The sequence below is a fragment of the Scatophagus argus genome, chromosome 20 (genome assembly GCF_020382885.2).
Source record: "Scatophagus argus isolate fScaArg1 chromosome 20, fScaArg1.pri, whole genome shotgun sequence".
NCBI classification, from domain to species: Eukaryota; Metazoa; Chordata; class Actinopteri; family Scatophagidae; genus Scatophagus; species Scatophagus argus.
In genome coordinates, this window is record NC_058512.1 from 19913422 (window position 1) to 19927601 (window position 14180).

At 43.9% G+C, this 14180-nt stretch overlaps 1 protein-coding gene across 2 annotated transcripts in view; it reads right to left on the reverse strand.

The window, feature by feature from the left end:
• The window catches only part of slc38a9 (solute carrier family 38 member 9), a 36099-nt gene that overhangs the window by 17359 nt on the left and 4560 nt on the right, over positions 1–14180 (reverse strand). For both annotated transcript variants that reach the window (XR_006841853.1, XM_046375151.1), the window contains exon 3: positions 14035–14164. Coding sequence is in view for 1 of the 2 variants with exons in the window: in XM_046375151.1 (XP_046231107.1) it covers positions 14035–14164 (130 nt within the window). In the remaining variant the exon portion in view is untranslated. The remainder of the gene's footprint in view (positions 1–14034; positions 14165–14180) is intronic.

Sequence of the window (14180 nt, forward strand, 5' to 3'; positions counted from 1 at the left end):
AGTACAGACAAGAAAAACACAGTATTATACAATACACTACAATATAATATGGACGATAGACAGTGCATAGTGAGCCATATGACGTTAAAGTGACAGTATGGTTAATAAGGTGACAATATGGATATTAAAGTGACAGTATGGGAGTTAAATGAGTGGTGTGCTAGTAAGTTTTTGATTGTGTGCATGTGCATGTGAGTGTGGAGTGTGTGTCAGTGTCTGGGTAAACTGTGTCAGTGTCTGGGTAAATTGTGTCAGTATAGGCCCTTGGAGGGGAAAGAAACTGTTGCAGAGTCTGGATGTGATCCTTTCACCTGTCCTCACTATCCGCTGCAGGGAGTTGCGGTCCTAGATGGTGCAGTTCACAAACCAGGCAGTGATGCAGTTCAAGACACCCCACCATTTATAGTCCCTCTGTAAAAAGCGGTCAGTATGGAGGGTGGGAGATTGACTTTCCTCAGCCTTCAGTTCCTGATCCAGAGTACCTGAGGTCTCCCAGTCAGGAAGTTCAGGATCCAGTTGCAGAAGGAGGTGTTCAGTCCCAGGCGGCTCAGCTTTCCAGTCAGGCGTGTTGTTGAGTATTCACACATATGTGTCCTTATTGTCCAGGTAGGTGGATGGAGGGTGGTGGCAATGGCATGGTTTGTGAAACAGTTGAGATTATGCGTGAAGTGACTGTCCAGTGAAGGCGACAGCAGGGTCTTGATGTGCCTCATGACAAGAGTTTCGAAGCAATTAATGATGATAGGTATGAATACAATGGAATGGTAGTCATTGAGGAAAGAAATAGGGGATTTCTTTGGCACAGAGACGATGGTGGTGGTTTCGAAGCAACGGTGATGGCACTGCTCAGAGAGATGTTGAAGATGTCAGTGAAGACATGACTACATATCCCATAAGTACTCTGCCAGGAATGTTGTCTAGTCCAGCAGCCTTTGAGGAGTAAACTCTGCATAAAGTTCTTCTTTTATCAGCTGCAGAAAGACAGAGCACCTGGCCCTCGGGAGGGAGGGGTGGTCTTCCTCACTGCGGTGTCATTCTGTGCCTCAAACTTAACATTGAAGTGGCTCAAGGAAGGTAAGGCATCACTGGCATAGGCACGCAGAGTTATCCTGTAGTTAGTGATGGTCTGGATGCCCTGCCACATGCGCAGTGTCGCTGCTGTCCTGGAAGTGGCAGGAAGCATCACTGCAGACCCCTCACACCCTGCACACAAACTGTTTGATCTGTTTCCCTCTGGTAGGCATTACAGAGCTCTGTATGCCAAGACTACCAAACACAAAAACAGTTTCTTCCCTCAGGCTGTCTCCCTGATCTCCCCATAAACCACCTGCCATTGCATGAACCATCGCACTGTTTGCACTACACGTACATATATTTATATCTTGTTTTTTCATTTGGTAAATACTTCATTTTTAATACTATTTTTTATTTTTTGTATTTTGTAAGGTGCACAGGAGAGAGAAAAATCCAGAGTAAAATTCCTTGTATGGTCACACGTACTTGCCAAATAAAGTTGATTCTGATTCTGAATATACCTCTTAGACCTCATCCCAACTAAGCTGCTCAAAGAAGTTTTACCCTTACGTAGCAACTCTCTATTAGATATGATCAATCTGTGCCTGATAACAGACTATGTACCCCAGTCTTTTAAAGTAGCTGTAGTCAAACCTCTCCTTAAAAAGCACGCACCTGACCCAGATGTTTAAAGCAACTATAAGACCAATATCTAACCTTCCATTTCTCTCCAAGATCCTTGAGAGAAGTCACCAGTCAGCTATGTGACTTTCTACATAATAATAGCTTACTTGAGGATTTTCAATCTGTCTTTAGAGCTCATCATAGGAGACGGCATTAGTCAACGTCACAAATAATCTTCTATTGGCATCAGACGAGGGACTTATCTCTGCCCTTGTACTGTTAGATCTCAGTGCTGCATTTGACGCCACTGACCATTCCATCTTATAACACAGAAAGGAACAACTAATTGGCATTAAAGGAACTGCATTAAGCTGGTTTCAGTCCATACAAAAATTTGTCACAGAGTTCCCCAAGGTTCTGTGTTTGGGTCAACACTATTCACCCTTTATATGCTCCCCATCGGTGATATTATTAGGAAACACCCTATACATTTTCATTGTTATGCAGATGACACACAATTGTATTTGTCAGTGAAACCAGATGAAACAAATCAGCTAGTCAAACTTCAGCCATGTCTTTAAGACATAAAAGTAGGGCTGGGCGATATTAGAAAAAATGATCATACGATTTTTTTTGTTCAAAATGTTCGATAACGATATATAAAACGATATACATGAAATCACTATTTTTTCATTCTTTTTTAATTGGATTGCTGTCTGCGAGAAGTGCTTGCGGCCTGGGAGTTGATAACGAGGATCGATCACTTTCATTAGATTTTTAAACCCGGCTGTTTCGACAGTGCAAATTGGCTGCATGCCTTTTGCGATGAATTGTGTGATGACATGTGTGATGTCTTTGTGTCGTTTTGATGTTTTTTCATACACCATGGCGCTGGAAAGAGCGGACTGTATGGTTTGTTGATCAGCCTTCCTCTTATTGCTGGTCGAGGGGGCTTTACCGACCTGGCAGCACTCTGTGTGCTCTAATGGGTGATATTGTTTTAAATGCTGAAATAAGTTGCTGGTGTTTCCTGTTTTAGTAGGGACGTGACTTTTACACATTTTACACAGGACTTTGCTCTGTTGTTTATCCGATTTCAAATAGCCAAAGTACCTCCAGACAGCCGAGCCCTTCTGACCCTTCTTCTCAACGATTTCCTCCTGGGAAGAACTGAGGCTTAAATGCTGTGCAGAACTCTGCCCAGCCGAGTTTTCGCTCATTTTTATACAGTCTTGCCTGTTTGGTTGGAGACACACCGTAGTGGCTGCAACCACTACGCTATAGAATCTTTGCCGCAAACTTTGATGAGATGCTTCTGTTCTGTTAGCCACCACAGCGGCCCGTGTGTGTATGTTTGTACACACAACCTAATGTGAGTGACGTGGTGGCTCTCTTCAAAAACTGATGGGCTACGTGCGTCAATGTTTAGTTATGATTGGCTGCTCGCGTGCCCGTGAAAACGTTGGAGATTTTCTTTTGTGAAGGCATGCGCTATCGAATGTTATCGAATGTGTCTTAATTTCTAATCGTATTAATTATAAATCGCGATTAAAATCGAAATCGAAAAATCGCCCAAGCCTACATAAAAGCCTGGATGACTTGCAATTTTTTTTTTACTTATAAATTCAGACAAAACTAAAGTAATTTTCCTGGAACCTAAACACCTTAGAAAGAAATTATCCAGCAATGCTAGATGGCTTTGCCTTGGCCTCAAGCTCCACTGTAAGAAATCTAGGAGTTATCTTTGATCAGGACATGTCCTTTAACCCTCACATAACACACATTTCAAAGACTGCATTCTTTCACCCCTGCAATATTGCACAAACTAGGCATATTTTGAGTCCATGCATTTATTACTTCCAGGCTCGATTATTGTAACTCCCTTTTATCAGGCTGCCCCAATAAGAAAGCTCAAGAACTCCAGGGAAGCTGAGTCCTTCAGGGATAAATAAAAGAATTCTGATTCTGGCAAGTCTCTGAAATCTGCACTCACAAGAACCACCAGCCCAGGCTGGCCCCTAGTTATGCTGCTATAGGCTAAGACTGCCAGGGAATCTCCCATGATGCATTCACTCACTCCTCCTCTCCCTCTCCTTCTGCACACATTTATGTCCCATTAATGCATGTTACTAACTCAGCTTCCCTGGAGTCCTTGTGCTTTCTTGTTTCGCAGGTTCCCATGGATCGTGGTCAGACCTCCTGCTGTGGTCCTGCTCAAAACCTGCTGCAATTACTACTGTTTAGTCATACTCTATTTTAATTCTATTACTACTCTGCACGGTTACTACCATTATTATTGTTACTACCATTGTTATCATAGTCACCATAGCACCTTCTGTATACTTCATCATTATCATTATCTACATTCCAATACTTCTGGCATTATTGTTGCTGCTACGCATCTCTGTTTATGTCCTCCTTCTCTCACAATCCCCCCCCCCCTTCCCATTTTCTCTCTCTCAACCCAACCGGTCAAGGCAGATGGCCATCCATCTAGAGTCAGGCTCTGCTCCGAGGTTCCTGCCTTCTAAAAGGCATTTTTTCCTCACCACTCTCGCCAAGTGCTTGCTCAAGCAGGAATCTCTGTATCATAAATCAATTAAAGAGTTTGGTCTAGATTTGCTCTAATTGGACAGTGGCATGAGATCAATTTTGTTGCGTACTGGTGCTATTTCAAGATGGCGCTGCAGGAGCAGCAGCAAGTTGTGGCAGCTCCACCCCCTCCTCTCTTCTTTTTAGTTTTTTCTACTGTTTTTTTGGCGTGTTTTACCTGTTTTGTTTAATGTGGTCGATTCCTGTCGCAAATGTGCACACAGGGACACCACTTTTATTAGTTTTGTTTATTGCTTTCTGCTATTTTTCTACCCTTTTGGCACTCCACTGGGGGACTCCTTCAGCTTCAGAGGGAGTACAGGGAGTGCAGCCTTATGTGTTTCACTGAGACCTGGCTGAATGGACTGATACCGAACTCTGGGGTTTCCCTGGATAGTTTTAGTTTTGTGCGTGCTGATCGGAGAGTGGAGGACTGTGGTAAGTGGAAAAACGGGGGGCTGGCAGTGTTTATTAATGAGAGATGGTGCAACCCAGCACATCTCTGTTAAGAGACAAGTCTGCACAAAAGACATTGAGTTACTTGCTGTTGGCATTCGGCCTTATTGCATCCCAAGGGATTTTTCGCACGTTATTGTGTTTAATGTGTACATCCCTATCTTGGCTGATGCAGCAACCGCCTGTGAGTTGTTCCATAGTGCAGTGACCAGGATGCACACACGGCACCCTCTGTCCCTCCTGCTTATCCATGGAGGCTTCAATCAAGCCTCTCTATCTTCCACTCTCCCCAAATTCACACAGTATGTGAAATGCCACACCAGGGACAACAAGACGCTGGACCTTTTGCATGCTAATGTCATAGACGCATACACCTCCGTCCCCTCCCCCCCACTTGGACGCTCTGATCACTGTCTCGTTTATCAGCTCCCCAAATACACACCCAGGGTGAGAAGAGATCCTGCACAGAAGAAGTCTGTGAAAGTGTGGACTGATGAGGACTGAGAGACTGTTTCCAAACTACAGATTGGGAGACAGCTCTCATGGTGATGACATCAATGGAGCGGCTGGAGCAGAACAACACACGAGATATATGGAGGGGCCTGAAGACCATCTCAGGACATGGACTGAGTGGAGCCAGAGGGACAGGATCAGCCCCAGACTGCTCAGGGACTGTGCAACAACAACTCACCATTGTTGGCTGTGTGTCTAAGGGGAATGAGACGAAGTACAGGTCATTGTGGACTGGTGTGAGCTCAACCACCTGTGCTTAAACACCAGTAAAACAAAGGAGATGGTGATTGACTTCCAGAGAAGGACATTATATCATACACCAGTGAACATCCAGAGCTCGGACATTGAGATGGTGGACAGTTTTAAGTATTTGGGTGTCTACCTCAACCATAAACTGGATTGGTCACATAACACCGATGCCCTGTACAAGAACGGCCAAAGTCACCTTCACCTGATAAGGACACTGAGGTCCTGTAGAGGATGAAGGCCCCTTGGACATTGTATGACTCTGTGGTAGCCTCTGCTGTTCACTACGCTGTGGTCTGTTGGGGAATGGGCAGCATGGACTGGGACAGAAATAGACTAAACAAACTGGTCAGGAGAGCCAGCTCTGTCATGTGCTGATCACTGGACTCCGTGGAGGAGGTGAGTGAGAGGAGGATGTTAGCCAAGCTGACATCCATCATGGACAACACCTGTCACCCTCTGCATCAGACAGTGGAGGCTCTGAGCAGTTCCTTCAGCTGCAGACTGCTACACCCTCAGTGTAGGAAGGAGTGCTACTGCAGATCCTTCATTCCCACTGCTGTTAGACTGTACAATTCAACAGTCTAGTCTTCTTTTCCTCCCTAATGTGGACCTGTATAGCTGTACATTGTACTGTGTTTACTTGTAAATTGTTATGTACCACAGGTGTTTAAAGCCACTGTTATTAGACCTTTACTTAAAAAACCTTCACTTGACCCAGACATCTTAGCAAACTATAGGCCGATATCCAACCTCCCGTTTTTATCGAAAATACTTGAAAAAGTGGTTGCAAATCAGTTAATTGATCACCTACACGGGAACAGTCTCTCTGAAATGTTTCAGCCTGGTTTCAGAGCCCATCACAGCACAGAAACAGCACTGGTCAAAGTTACAAATGACCTCATGGCATCAGACCGCGGGCTTGTCTCCATACTCGTTCTACTGGATCTCAATGCTGCTTTCGACACAGCAGATCACAACATTTTATTACACAGATTAGAACATGAGACTAGGATCACAGGGACTGCGCTACGCTGATTCAAATCATATTTAACAGATAGATTTCACTTTGTTCACGTTAATGATGTTTCCTCTTCATATATAAGGGTTAGCCTCTGTGTTCCACAAGGTTCAGTGCTTGGGCCGATCCTGTTCACCTTATACATGCTCCCTCTAGGAAATATTATTCAGAAACATGGCATAAACTTTCATTGTTATGCTGATGACACTCAGCTGTACTTATCCTTAAAGCCTGAAGAAACAGAGCCATTAACCAGACTCCAGGCATGTCTTAAGGACATAAAGGACTGGATGACCTCCAATTTTTTATTATGAAACTCCGACAAAACTGAGATCATTGCTCTAGGCCCCAAACATCTTATGCTGAAAAACTTGTCCATGCTTTCGTTACTTCTAAGCTGGACTGCTGCAACTCACTATTGTCAGGATGTCCAAATTACTGTATTAATAGCCTGTAGCTGATCCAGAATGCAGCAGCTAGAGTTTTAACAGGAATCAGTAAAAGGGATCATATCTCCCCCATCTTAGCTTCTTTTCACTGGCTTCCGGTAAAATTCAGAATAGACTTTAGACTCTCTGTATCTTTCTGTAGGTATCTCTCCATCCAGATCTTCATGTTGCCTGTCATTCTTGTGTGCACCGACTATCAGCGGGGTGGTTCTCCCTTGCAGGCCAAAATTGAACTGAATTGAATTGATAGGATAGTGGTTTTCAACAGAATATGAAAAATGCATGAATGATACAGAATTTCATTATTATAATTTCAGTCTTGTGAAATGTTAAAATCATATTGAGGTGGTATCAAAAGCAAAACTGAATGGATGAATCACATGAAAATTTAAAATTTTTATGAGCTGAGATTTTGTTTTACTTGTCTTTTTAGTAATGTTGTTGTAGACACCTGTCCACAACCTCAAACAGTCACACTCCAAAGTCCACTATGGCCAAGACCAAAGAGCTGTCAAAGGACACCAGAAACAAAATTGTAGACCTACACCAGGCTGGGAAGACTGAATTTGCAATAGGTAAGCAGCTTGGTGTGAAGAAATCAACTGTGGGAGCAATTATTAGAAAATAGAAGACATACAAGACCACTGATAATCTCCCTCATTCTGGGGCTTCACACAAGATCTCACCCCGTGGGGTCAAAATGATCACAAGAACGGTAAGCAAAAATCCCAGAACCACATGGGGGGACCTAGTAAATGACCTGCAGAGAGCTGGGACCAAAGTAACAAAGGCTATCATCAGTAACACACTACGCCGCCAGGGACTCAAATCCTGCAGTGCCAGACGTGTCCCCCTGCTTAAGTCAGTACATGTCCAGGCCAGAGCATTTGGATGGAGGGAGTTGAAAGTCTGTGTTGCCCAGCGACAGCCCTAAAACATCACTGCTCTAGAGGAGATCTGCATAGAGGAATGGGCCAAAATACCAGCAACAGTGTGTGAAAACCTTGTGAAGACTTACAAAAAACATTTGACATCTGTCATTGCCAACAAAGGGTATATAACAAAGTATTGAGATGAACTTTTGTTATTGACCAAAAACTTATTTTCCACCATAATTTACAAATAAATTCTTTAAAAATTAGACAATGTGATTTTCTGGATTTGTTTCTTTCTCATTCTGTCTCTCATAGTTGAGGTATACCTATGATGAAAATTACAGGCATCTCTCATCTTTTTAAGTGGTAGAACTTGCACAATTGGTGGCCCACTGTATCTCTAGATTTTCTGTTTTTGCACACTGTTTGCACTCTATTCTGTTCTTGTGAGCTGTCACAACAAGTGAATTTCGCCACTGTGGGATCAATAAAGTTCATCTTTCTTATCTTATATAAATAAACTGAATTGAAACTGAAATTGATGTCTTTGTAAACAAGGTTGAGTATGTTCACCTTGCTCCTTACAAAGTCCATATGCTGTTGAAATTCAGGGAGAACTGATTTGACAATTGCATGGTTGAAATCTCCAGCAACAATAAACAGTCTATCAGGTTGAGCATTCTGCAGTCACTAATGTAAACACAGACACGAACACAGTGGTGAATTCCTGCAATAAATGCAGTATAAAGTCAGCATCTGACGGTGATAAACTCCAGCAGCGACTAGCAATAGGGTGATGTCCATGTCTCTGTGAAACAAAGAATGTTGCAGTCTCTTATGTCTCTTCCTGTCTAAGGACTGAACATTTACAAGCACAATACTGGGCAGCGGTGGCTATCTCCTGTAGTCAGTTTCTAACACCGACTTGCTTTCCAGATGTTACCTCTTCCTACTTTTCCTCCATGGAGGGTCTACCCCATTGCTTTGGTCCGGGTTGCATCTCCCCAGGACAGGAAGAGCAATCTCTTGTAACCTCAAGCAAAATGTGAGTAACTCTGTTTCTTATCCTCAGTAGTGTCATAAGGTCACAGGAAATCAGTGTAGATGAAGGCAAAGTAGAGGAACATACTGCATAAACAACGAACAAAAATTACAGTCATAGCGGAGCTGTTGCAAAGGCGTCTGGTCTGTCCTGTGCCATCTTGCAAGTGAAAGAGGTTCTTCTTCTTTTGGGTTGACATGGAATGGGGAATCAGGGAGTATGTCAAGTCCAGCAAGCACCGTGTAGTAAGCACAACACCAAAACCCGAAGGTAGAGCCCCTCTCATAAGTATCAAGACAACAAGTCTTCTTGAGCCAATTTGTATCAACCTTTGGTCAGCTGAAGTCCCAAGAGGAAAGAATCTGGACATCTAAGTTGTCACAATCAATTGACATAGACAGCTCATACTTTCCCAAGTCATGATCATTCAGAAAAAAAGCTGCTTGTTAGCTCTGGTGAAAGTACTTCGTACGTCTGCATCTCTCCAGCTCACATACCAGCTTATTCAAGAATTGTTGTTGGTCGTAGGAGTAAAGATGTTGAGGACAACAGCATTGTGCTGTTGAACACATTAGCTGGATACTGAAAAACATCATCAGCGCAGTCTTCAAGATAGCAGAAATGGTCTCAACAGCTACAGACACTGATCTTTACCTACAACAGCACTGGCCATGTGTCAAGGCCTGTTCAATGTATGGAAGAGTCCCTCAACTGCCAATTGACGTGATGTTCCACAATGTTGAGTTTAAACTTTGATTTGTCAGTTCAGCAAATATGTTCAGCTGATATTCAAACTGGTCAATGGCCCAGCATAGCCTTTCTCCAGTGTCTCCAGTTCTACAGTGGTGTGGATATGGTGTAAAATCAGAATCAGAATTGTATTTATTGCCATGTAAGTGAAGAGGTTTCACATTACTAGGAATTTGCCTTAGTGATTAGTGCATACATAAAACACAAAAATGAAAAAAGAGTAACATATAATAGAATAGAATAAAATAAAATAAAATAAAATATTAGTAGAGAGATGGACTTTACGATTGACATGTGCTGCCACTCTCCTCCACTTTGCATGCCCAAGCTTGTAGGCTTGATGATTTAATGGACCTTTCTAATTTCTTTTCTTGGGCGCATCAGAGGACATGACCAGCACCACTGTCTGACTGTATCTATTGATGTGTTTCTAGATGACAGGGATATGTGTCTGGCAGTGGGCAGAGACCAGCTCAGTAATCTGATAACATGTTAGCTGGATGCCTGTTACAAATCATGTGTGAAATGGCTGAGATAAAGTGTGATGGAATTACTCAGTTAGTTGTGCCCAAAGGACTATGCACCAAGTCTTAAAGTAAGCACACAATCATGACCTGGCTGGCCATCTGTACATTTAAAAAAAAACCCTATAATGAAGTTTTCTAATACTTCTGGCAAGGGTTAAAGTCTGATATGTCTGATATACGTTTTGTCCAATATGTCACGTTTGCCAACTGAGGGAAAACCAAATCAAGGTATTCCACCAACCCCCTTACATCCAACCCCAGTAGTGGGAGAGCATTTACGTCCTCATAGATTGTGTGGGTCCCCTGCCAAAAACAAAGTTCTTTTCCACTTTTGGGTTGCCAAAACATATTCAAACTGACCAAGGCTCTAATTTCATGATTTTTGCACAAGTGATGTCAGAGCTGTCTCCGATACTTTTCACCTGGAGAGTCGTGGTGCATGGGAGAGGTTTCATCAAATGTTAAAATCCATGCTTCGTAATTACTGCTTTTTTGTCGAACAAGATGAATGTTTGCTGCTGTTATTACTTTGATTCAGTCTAGCCGAGATAGTTTTTGGGCACACGGTATGCAGCTCCCTGCAAGTGCTACAGGAGAAGTGGCTCGCAGATAGACCCAGCCACACACGACATTATGGACTATATGAGCTTGTTCAAGGAGAGTTTGCGTAATGGTTGCAAGTTGGCAGTTCCCTTTCGCCTGCGCAGTTTGCCTGTAGGCGGTTCCAGTCTCCAGTTGAGGTTCAACAGATAGCTTGGTTGAGACACAGACTATCCATCCATACATTTTGTATACCGTTTATCTATGTAGTGTTGTGGCAAAGCTGGAGCCTATCCCAGCTGACAACAGGTGAGATACAGGGTACACTCTGGATTGGTCGACACACAAAGACAGACAATTCCACATGCTCACACACTCACATCTAGGAGCAATGTAGAGTAGCCAACATTGTGCATATTTTTGGGACTGTAGGAGGAATCATTTTCTCCAGTAGTTATACCTTCTGGTGTCCAAAACAGTGAGGTATGCTTGGGTGACACTGTGACTTATTCTTTCAACTGGCTTGAGTAGGGTGCTTCATTAACTGGCAAATGATCACATATCATAACCCCAGATTCTATTAGTATAGGTGTAGCTGTCTAAGAGCTTTCTCTATAGGGTTCATCCCTCACGTGGATGCGCCGTCATGGGGATTTTCTTTCGTGCCCTTGTGCCATGCACTGGGCCTACCTGGTTCTGCAGTCACAGTATTATAAAGCCTGTGTTACCAGAGATCTGCTCCCAAACAAAGCCAGATTTTTGTACAGCTGGCATAAGGTGGAACAGTGGGTCCCACAGCTTAGAGGACTATGCCTGTACTCATAGAATCAGGGGTTACAATACATAACCAACGTTCTGTTTCATACAGGCTTCACGTTCTAAGATCTGTTGCCATTGGGATAAGGGCGAAGCTGGATGTCGGCTATGCTGCACAGGACCACTGGAGTCCCAAGCACCAGCACACACCAGTCTACAAGCCCTATAAGCACACAGAGCATAAGAATGAAAATATCACAAAAACAGCACCATGGTTTCCCTCTGCTGTAAGCCCAGCCTAGAAGAGCAGGGTGTGAGCAATATTTCCCACACAAGTAGGGATGATAAAAAAAAGACACTATAAAAATCCATAAAACATCCAGAAATAAAACATGGTTCAACATGGCTCTGCTAGAAAGAGCACGAATCCTGGGTGGGGGCGTTTCCCCAGCAGAGTTGTAAGCCTGTGGGATAGCTTCACACAGCCATTGAGACAGACATTACTTAGTGAGAGGTTTTCCCTGAGAGTGCACACAGTTGCTGTGTCTGTTTAAAAAATTACTTTGGGAATGACTTTGTCTGTTTAAATAATGTTGGGAAACATGGTGCGTTCCGAAGCCACCAGAATGACTGCTAGACTGACCTCCTGAATATGCACAAACACAGGAATCAGGGAAATTGGTGGAATAAATGTAGAGAAGACCACTGGGTCATGGCAGTTGAGAGAAGGCATCCACTCCAACAGACCAATCTTCGCTCTGCTGAACCTGTTCCACAACATTTCAGTAAGTGTGGAATTTAGTTTCCATTTGTTCTGGGAAGAATGCTGCGTTACGTCAGGTCCACAGCACGGTTCTGTTTCCCTGGGATATTAACAGCACTGATGGGAGATTGGGGTGGAGTCAAAATGTAATGGTCACAGGAGTTTTGGCTCTCTGACCCAAACCCAAGCCACAGTAAGTGACCACAGAGCATAACCTCAGTTGAGTTAAACACTCAATGGCTGGAACATCAAAATACACCTGCTGGAGAAGAAATACACCATGTTAGGTGACAGCAATGTCAAGTTAGCAGCTAAGGCGGCAGACCTAGAGTGCTGGATCTGGTGAAATATTAGAATCACCGGATTGCCAGAATCCATCCGATTCATCCATCTTTCTTCTCTGACTTTCTTGTAGAAGTGCTCTGTAAACAAACCTTTGACATAGGTTGGACTCGTCTCATTTCTGGAATTGCTCCGGGTGAAAGGTGGACGCTAGATGTTGGAGTTTACCCCAGTGTACGAAAGGGTTGTTTTCCTGCGCATGAAACGAGGAAAGGGTCCTAACTGTTAATTGGGCATATGCACCAAATGATAGTTCAGAGTACCCCTTTTGGGAGTTCTCGGGACAGGTGCTAGAAGATACAGTTACTGGGGACTTCATCGTTCTGCTGGGAGGCTTCAACACTCACATGGGCAACGACAGTGTGACCCGGAGGGGAAAAATTGCGATGAATGGCCTGCCTGATCTGAACCTGAGTTACTGAACTTATGTACTAGTCACAGTTTGTCCATAATGAACACCATGTTCGAACATAAGGGTGTCCACAAGTGCACCAGGATACCCTAGGAAGCAGGTCGATGATCGACTTTGTAGTCGTATCACTCAGCTGAAGAGAGCAGCATGGCAGACAACTGATCACCACCTGCTGGTGAGTTGGATCAGGTAGCGGGGGAGGATGCTAGATAGACCTGGCAGACTATCTACTAAATTTTGTTATGCTCACATAATGACAATAAAGACTCTTGAATCTTGAGACCTAAATGAACGGTGAGGGTTTGCTGGGAACATCTGGCTGATGACTGTCAGGATGGTCTTCAATTTTCAAGGCAGAGCTTCAGCTGCATCCCAGAGGTGGTGGGGGACATGGAATTTGAATGGGCCATGTCCCGTTCTGCCATTGCTGAGGTGGATGTTCGGAGCTGTGGTCAGAATGTTGCTGGTGCTAGTCGTGGCGGCAATCGCTGAACCCACTGTTAGACACTGAAGGTGAAGGGTGCCATCAAGATGAAGGAGTCCTACAGGGCATGGTTGGCTTGTGGGACTGCTGAGGCAGCTGACGACTACCAGCAAACCAAACGACACGTGGTAGTGAATCAGATGTGGGAGGAGCTCAGTGAGACCATGGAAAGGGACTTTCGGTCAGCCTTGAGGAAATTCTGGCAAACTGTCCGGTGACTGTTTACAATTGGGATGAGGAGCTGCTGACCTTGACTGAGGATATAGTCAGATGGAGGAAGGAATACTTTGAGGATCTCCTTAATCCCACCAACACATGTTCCTTTGTGGAAATGGAGCCACGGGCCTCTCCCATCACCGGTGCAGACATTGCTGAGGTAGTTAGCAGCAGTGCCCCAGGGGTGGATGATTTTTGTTGCAGTGGCTCAGTAGTAAATTTGATTGTACATCTGTATAAATAATTTATGATGTATGATAGTATAGCTAAAACAAACATAACTGAAATACATTGAAATGAAACATACAGGTTATTTTGCCCATTGCTATTATGTGTAGTTGAGGGCCCAGGGGCCATGGCCATGTAATCAGTCAATGGCTCTAACAAACAACTAGTTAGTGGTTCTACCTACTAGCAGTCTGTCAGAAGACCCCGTCAGTCTACTGTAATAATGGACCCTGCTGTTGAGAATGGCAGCCTCAGCAGACACTCTTTCCTGTGGGTCATCATCAACAATGTTCCTGGGCTCCACGTGGAAAGGCCTAGAAGAAGCAGACA